Source organism: Salvelinus sp. IW2-2015, linkage group LG28 (genome assembly GCF_002910315.2).
Source record: "Salvelinus sp. IW2-2015 linkage group LG28, ASM291031v2, whole genome shotgun sequence".
Lineage (NCBI taxonomy): Eukaryota > Metazoa > Chordata > Actinopteri > Salmoniformes > Salmonidae > Salvelinus > Salvelinus sp. IW2-2015.
This window is the reverse complement of record NC_036868.1, coordinates 20,329,298-20,336,525: the sequence shown is the minus strand read 5'-3', so window position 1 is coordinate 20,336,525 and position 7,228 is coordinate 20,329,298. Positions and strand designations below refer to the sequence as shown.

General features: G+C 44.4%; 1 protein-coding gene across 1 annotated transcript; it reads left to right on the top strand.

Moving 5' to 3' along the window:
- Positions 1–770: 770 nt before the first annotated feature.
- On the top strand, positions 771–7,021 carry LOC111954115 (isthmin-2). The gene is made up of 4 exons (XM_023973614.2): positions 771–1,095; positions 3,660–3,797; positions 4,009–4,077; positions 4,209–7,021. Exons 1-4 carry the CDS (start codon positions 810–812, stop codon positions 4,724–4,726), a joined length of 1,011 nt encoding a protein of 336 aa, XP_023829382.2. The 5' UTR covers positions 771–809; the 3' UTR covers positions 4,727–7,021.
- The last annotated feature ends 207 nt before the right edge of the window (positions 7,022–7,228 follow it).

Below are 7,228 nucleotides of genomic sequence, written 5' to 3'. Positions count from 1 at the left end.
AGTCACCTACCAGTCTAATGAGTAGTCACCTACCAGTCTAATGAGTAGTCATCTACCAGTCTAATGAGTAGTCACCTACCAGTCTAATGAGTAGTCATCTACCAGTCTGATGAGGAGTCACCTACTAGTCTAATGAGTAGTCATCTACCAGTCTAATGAGGAGTCATCTACCAGTCTNTCATCTACCAGTCTAATGAGGAGTCATCTACCAGTCTAATGAGTAGTCATCTACCAGTCTAATGAGGAGTCACCTATCAGTCTAATGAGTAGTCATCTACCAGTCTAATGAGTAGTCATCTACCAGTCTAATGAGGAGTCACCTATCAGTCTAATGAGTAGTCATCTACCAGTCTAATGAGGAGTCATCTACCAGTCTGATGAGGAGTCAAAATCATAATATATGCTCAGGAAGTAGGACCATCTGATTGAGTGCTCAATGCATATCTCGTTTCTGCCTGGCCAAGTCAGAGCTATAAATTAGGCAGGTCAGTTTCCCTGGTACTTCTGGAGGTTGGGATTATTTCCGAGGAGTTGCTCAGTCATATCTTGGTTTCATTGTGGCTTTCGAATACACCCGCTTTATATAATTTAAAGAGCTTGTCTTTTTTTTTATTTTTTTTATTTATTTTTTTACATAAAAGTAGGTCTTTGTACAGACTTTGTGGGCACGAATACACCAGAGCATGTAGAGGTTGCCAGTTTAGCATGTGCAGATCTTGGATACCAAGCTTGTACGTAACACCCTCTTTCCTCTCAACCTGTCTCAGGTGACCATTGAGGTGGTGGATGACCCTAACATAGAAGTGGAGATGGATCTGGTAAAGGACAAGGACTGGATCCCTCCTTCCTCCCCGTCCACTGTAGACTGGCTGGGCGGTAAGAAGCTGTTCTGGCCCCTGTTCTGGGGCTACACAGACGCTGACTCCAGTGAGGATGGGACGGGCCGCTCAGGACTGGAGGAGACTGAAGAGGAGGAGGGGGAGGAGGAGGATTACCTGTTGGAGTACGGTAGTGAGGAGCCCCTCCCAAGTGGAGTGGGGGGAGACTGGGACAGTCGTTGGAACGAGGGTTGGGACGCCACTCATAGCTACTATGGTGAGGCTTCTTGTCTTCGCTAAGACTAAGTTTACACAGGCAGCCAAATTCTGACCTTTTGCCAATAATAGTTTTTTTTTGACCAATCAGATCAGATCTTTTGCCAATAATTGGGCAAAAGAACAGAATTGGGCTGCCTGTGTAAATGCCTAAGTGGTACACTGTCTGTTTAGCTGTCACACCAGCCATCTTAGTTAACACCTAACTTGGGATCACTTTGAGTACAATAGAGTCAACATTTCTCTACATGACAGTTGCAACTGATAATCTAGGCAATCATTTTGGCTTCCAGGCAACGGTTCTGGACCAAAGTCTTTCCAAAAATCGTTCTAATTGGAAAAACTTTCATCTTTGTTCCACTGGTCTTTGGCATGCCTGTCTGAGAGTAGTTGATAAAATGGCATCCAAAAGTTGGGGATGTTTTGAAATGGTGGGAGATAAAGAGATTTATAGGAAGTTAATGTAGAAAAGTGGTACAATATAGACAGATAGAACACAGAATTGAGAGAGATAGAGAGACAGAAGTATTGACTGAGCATGCGAGCAAGAGAGCTCTCCACTCTGCGAGCACTCGACCGTCAGGCCCATTGTGGAGCCCAAGCCTTTGAAGTGGACACTGGGTCCCAGCTCGCAGCTCACTGTGGAGGCCTGCTGTCGTTTGAAGATGGGCCCGATGCACTCGCTAATGGCAGCGTGAGCCTGTTCCCCCTGACAGACAAAACAGCTCACTGCTTGTGAACAATTAGAGGGCAGATTGGAAAGAGGGGATGACAGGGGCCATTCGGCTGGGTCTTTCATCCCCCCTCCGGGACCCCAGGCCCCCAGACCCTGGCTCGGCCCTCTGTCCTTGGCCCTAGGCGGCAAGGCCTTTTGAGACAGTTCAAGAATTCGGCGGCTTTCAGGGCTGTGCGGAACATTTACTCCTCTATTGTTTTTTGTTTCTCTTAATTCTCCTCAGTCTGTTTTCTCCTTCTGCATGGTGGGAAAAGAGCAGCATGCCTTCTGGTTACACAGGCAGATAGCTTTATTCAGCCCCGCAGAGCAGAGCCAATGAAAAGAGAAGGGAAGAGTATGGATGTGGAAACTAGTGGAAACTTTAAAGGAATGGAAAAGACAGTGGGCTGGGAGAATCCGGCCTAGGAGGATAGGCAGAGAGGGGTTACAACTTCGTAGTTTGATGAATGTTTACGTTGATAGTGCACAGGCAGAGGATCTCCCTGTTTAATTCTAAGTCACTCCTTTTAGCCAGTGTGCCCTTTGCCTCTACCCTTCAGATCAGACAAAGGGATTGATTTCAGACAAAAGAAACTGACTGTTAACTCTGGCAATTGCTCTTAACCTCAAACCTCAATGAACCAAAACACAGCACATTCCGATAACATAGTCAGTTGAACAATTTCACTGAGTATAGGATGTGTATGCACATGTGCAGCTGGCTTGAACGTTGCTAAATGAGGTGTATGTTGGTTAGGAACAAGGCGACCATGTCTATTAAGTGGTCAGATATAAAATAAGATTGTAGTGAACATAAAGTATGTATGCCAGACTAGCGTAATGTAACGTTGGGGCTTCCCTTCTGTAATTAAAACGCTCCTGTACTGAGAAGAGTCTATTCCTGTGTTCTGGCCACATGGTGAGCTGGCAGTGCCACAAAGGCCCAAGCTGCACCGCCAACAAAGCTGCCATTTCTGCGCCCACCTCGTCTTGTCTGTAATCGAGGGCGGACATGTTTTCGGTATCATTAACACCAGACTCAAACCTCTCAGAAGCAGATGGAGAACTTCAGCCTCATTGCGGAGACTTGTCTCTAATTTGGCAGAGTCTACATTACAGGACTATGGGGCTGGGAGAAGGTTAGACCCGAGGAAGATTATACTGTTGCCTGAGATAGAAAACGTATATACAGGCCTTGTTATGGCTTAGCTATAATAGCAAATATTAACATTTAGTCGATAGATTTTTTTGCAGATAATATTATTTTAGAAAAACTGCTAATTAAGGGCTCTTTGAGAGGGAAACGCTACTCCTGTGTAAGAGTCTACAGTATGTTCCGGCTTATACTTTGGTTCAGGAAAGGCATCTAAACCTAATCTAGCATTGTTTCCCAGCAGCACTATTTACTATGCAGAGTTTCCCTTCGTGCCCACTCCTAATCAATCCTTTCAAGTTGTTGTTTTCCTTTTCCGTGATAGCTTGTTAAATGTATGTGGTGAACAAACCAAATGCTTTTAATGGGAGTTCTACACAGTTACGGAACCTAGTTAGGGAACCCTACAGCTGGGAGAGGAATTCAACTCTCTCTGATTAGAGAGTGAGCATTAGGGGGATTCTAGGGGTGTGTAGTTGTGGTTCCTACACATCCGTTATGGAAGGAGTGAGATACTAGCTTACTGTGACCAGACAGAAGTTTTACTAGCTAAACCAAAGGTGAAACAAAGAAAAGTATTAGTCTGGTCCCAGGCTAATGAGTTACAGTTACCCCACAAAAAGGAAACTACTATGTAAATCCAAATCCTTATCATTAATGAGTTTCGGTTTTGTTGTTTTGTCTTCCCCCCGTACAGAGGAGGGGACGGAGGAGTGGAGTGCCTGGTCTCTGTGCTCAGTCACCTGTGGTCATGGAGAGAGGAAGAGGACACGGTCCTGTGGTTACAGCTGCACCCTGACAGAGGCCACCAAATGTGACATGGAGCCTTGTCCAGGTGAGCTTCACACACAATGTTTATTCTAGATTCCGGTCACCAACTCCTAGTCCTGAGCCACAGGATGTACAGGCTTTTGCTCCAGCCCAGCACTTACACACCCAATTCAGCTAATTTAAGTTAGTTGATCGACTAGTCAATTAGCTGAATCATCTGTGAATGTGAGCTAGAGACGTGATCTAACTAAATGGTACCGTTCCTGTCTCTGCAGACGATGTCAACACAGTGGCTGAACCTTTCCCCTTCGAGATGGAGAACGGAACTGAACCGTTTGGCACAGGTATGTCGAATCAATGTACACTTAGCAAATGGTTAAGCAAGTAGGTTAATCAAACTAGCAAACATGGGTAGTTAGAATGTACCTACTGATCTAATTACATCTAGCATGGTCTCTCTCTCCTCTCCCTTTAGATGTGGACACATGTGAGAAGTGGCTGAACTGTAAGAGCGACTTCCTCCAGAGATACCTCAACCAGGTCCTGTCAGAACTACCCAGCTGCCCCTGTGCCTACCCCTCGGCCGTCGCCTACACCGTGGTCAGCGTTTTCGACGAGGGACACGACCGGACCTTCCGTTGGCATGATGCCAGTGGCCCTAAAGAACGCCTGGACATCTACAAACCCTCTGCGAGGACTTGCATCCGCTCGGCCCTCTCTAGCGATGTCGCTACGCTCGGCGCCCAGCACTGTTGCTACGACGACCGTGGCTGTCTGATCACACGGGGTAAGGGTGCGGGGACGCCCAACCTGATCAGCACGGATTTCTCCCCGGAGCTCCACTTCAAGGTGGACGTGCTTCCCTGGATCCTGTGTAAAGGGGACTGGAGCCGCTTCCACGCGGTGCGGCCGCCCAACAACGGCCTGGTCTGCCCAGAGAACCCCCACCATGACGTGTTCATGAACGAGCTGGAGGAGGCCCGGGAATACTGAGAACACACACAGCAGCCAAAACTACACTACCCAGAATTCACCCGTACAGTGGGGCCCAATCCTAACTTGAGAAGGGAGCGCGTGTAGGACTGTTTTGCATAGCTTTTTGCATTTTGCATATAAGGAGGTATGGCGGTTGCAAGGTTGAGGTGCAAGTTGATTTCAAGTTAGGATTTGGCACATTAAACACCCTGTGACCAGACCCAACAGAACAGAACTGAACTTCATTGAACTGAACAACAACTAAAAAGACGCAGTCCTGTCAATGCTTGCCGACGTGTTTCGCATCCAGCATGGTACCAAGCTCTCTGTCTCTCTCTCGCTGTCTGTCCCTTAGTCTGGTATGCACTTCTGTCTGTATGTAAGCATGACATTGTCGTCTAGCCTGTTGGTGGCTTGTTGTAGGTGTTGTGGCTCTGTGTGACTGACGATAGCAACATAAACATCCCAAATGTACTTCCTGATTTGATTTTGCTGTGTGAGATGTTTGATACTGTAGTAAGTCTTATTTTGAAAAGGGGATTGTGGAATGTGTCATGCCCAACACATGAATATAGTCATAACTATGCTGCTATGAGAAGATTAAGTTAGATAGGTACTGGAGGGGGATATATGATTGAACAAACATGAATTTGCTGAAAGGTTATTCTTAAAAAATATAATCTAAAGCTGAGGAGAGAATTTGGTCTAAAGAAAGAAGTTTACAAGCACGAACAACCACACCCAGCACCTCATGCTCATTCTTGATAACATGCCAACAGAACAACTTCTTAGAAGCTTGGAGGTGGAGACAGTCATCTGGTCTGGACTGAACTTCTCGTCCTCTGTTTCAACAATGACAGTTTGAGAACCTTCAATCATGGATGTTTCTACAGTTTTCTCAGGGGGACTCATATTGTTAGAGATTATAGCCCATATGTACCTCAACAGTGGAGCAGCATTGGGAACCACTACTTCAGAGTGCACTTCAGAGTGCACTTCGGACTGTACTTCAGAGCGCACATTAAAGATGAGAATGGTACCTGTTACGGAAATGAAAAAGTTGGATCTACAGTGTAAATGGATGAAGAGCGGATAAATACAGTATTAATTCAGATAAAGTTATGAAATGATGCCCTTTGTGCGGTTTTTGGCAAGCCATTTTTTCTGTCAATGTAATTAAAGTTGAATAGCTGTTCTATTCCATTGCGATATGTTGCATTGTTTTTGCAAAGACTTCATAGGAGTGGGAACTGTTGGCTTGAAGTCTTAACATTTATGCTCCAAACCTCTTTCAGGAATTCATTTTTTTTTTTTATGTGTGCAAACATGCATTACATTTTGAAATCACATGTTGTTGTTTTTTTAAAGGAAGGCACTTTATTTAAGGTATATATATATATACAAATGATGGCATGTATGAAAATCAAATGTTTATATGTTATAATGTTATAATTGTGAAAGGGTAACTTGCCAGAAATGCTGCATTGTTCATTTGTAAAGTATATTATCATGTGAGTTTCTGTTTAATAGCATGGTTGATATTTTGTGATTTCTTAAACTAGTATAACTATACTCATAGGAAAAAGGTGCTATCTAGAACCTAAAAGGGTTCTTCGGCTGTCCCCTTAGGAGAACTCTTAGAATAACCCTTGTTCGTTCCAGGTAGAATCCTTTTGGTTCCAAGTTGAACGGTTTTGGGTTCCATGTAGAACCTTTTCAACAGAGGGTTCTACATGGAACCCAAAATGGTTCTACCTGGAACAAAAAAGGGTTTTACCTGGAGCCAAAAAGGGTTCTCCTATGGGGACAGCTGAAGAACCCTTTTGGAACCCTTTTTTCTAAGAGTGTACCATATTGTCTTGTACAGTATTTATTGTCAGTTTTTTTAAGTCTGCTAAAGCTTTGAAATGACTCTACTAAAACCCACATGGTGCACTACTAGGGTTGCAAAATTCACAACATTCACTTTCCCAAAATACCCAGGTAAAAAAAATCCTGGCTGGAATATTTCTGGAATCAGCAGGGCATTACCTGCGAGGGAATCATCCAACCTGGAGTTCTTCAACTGGGATTTCTGGAAAAATCCTGGAATTGTTTCGGGAAAGGTTCTGGAATCTTTAAAACCTACTTCGGACTGAGACACTCTGACACCCCGGTGACGTCAGAAGGGAAACGACCTGCCTCACATGATATGACCACTCCAACAGCAACTCCATCAAGTGTCTGTATCGTTTTATCATTTTGTTGTACTTCTGTGCTATGAAAATATGTTGTGACAAATACAATGAGGAATATAAAGACGTTTGCATTGATTGTCTGGCTCATGATTGTCCTTGTTCTGTCCTTCTGTATACTATCAGATGTCTTTGAAATCTGCGTAGTTTCTCTGTGTAGTCGACTTCCTCATCATACACAAATCCACAACTCATCTACTAGATTTCAAAACACAGTAAAGCATAAGAAAAGTTGGCCGCAAATCTCTCTTTCTAGAGGTGCTTGAGTTTATTGATGTTTTGGCCC

Excerpts from the sequence above, each read along its gene's own strand:
- LOC111954115 (XM_023973614.2), top strand. The coding sequence starts at position 810 with ATGGATCTGGTAAAGGACAAGGACTGGATCCCTCCTTCCTCCCCGTCC. Across the intron at positions 1,096-3,659 it reads CGCCACTCATAGCTACTATG|AGGAGGGGACGGAGGAGTGG; the intron begins GTGAGGCTTCTT and ends CCCCCCGTACAG. Across the intron at positions 4,078-4,208 it reads AACTGAACCGTTTGGCACAG|ATGTGGACACATGTGAGAAG; the intron begins GTATGTCGAATC and ends CTCTCCCTTTAG.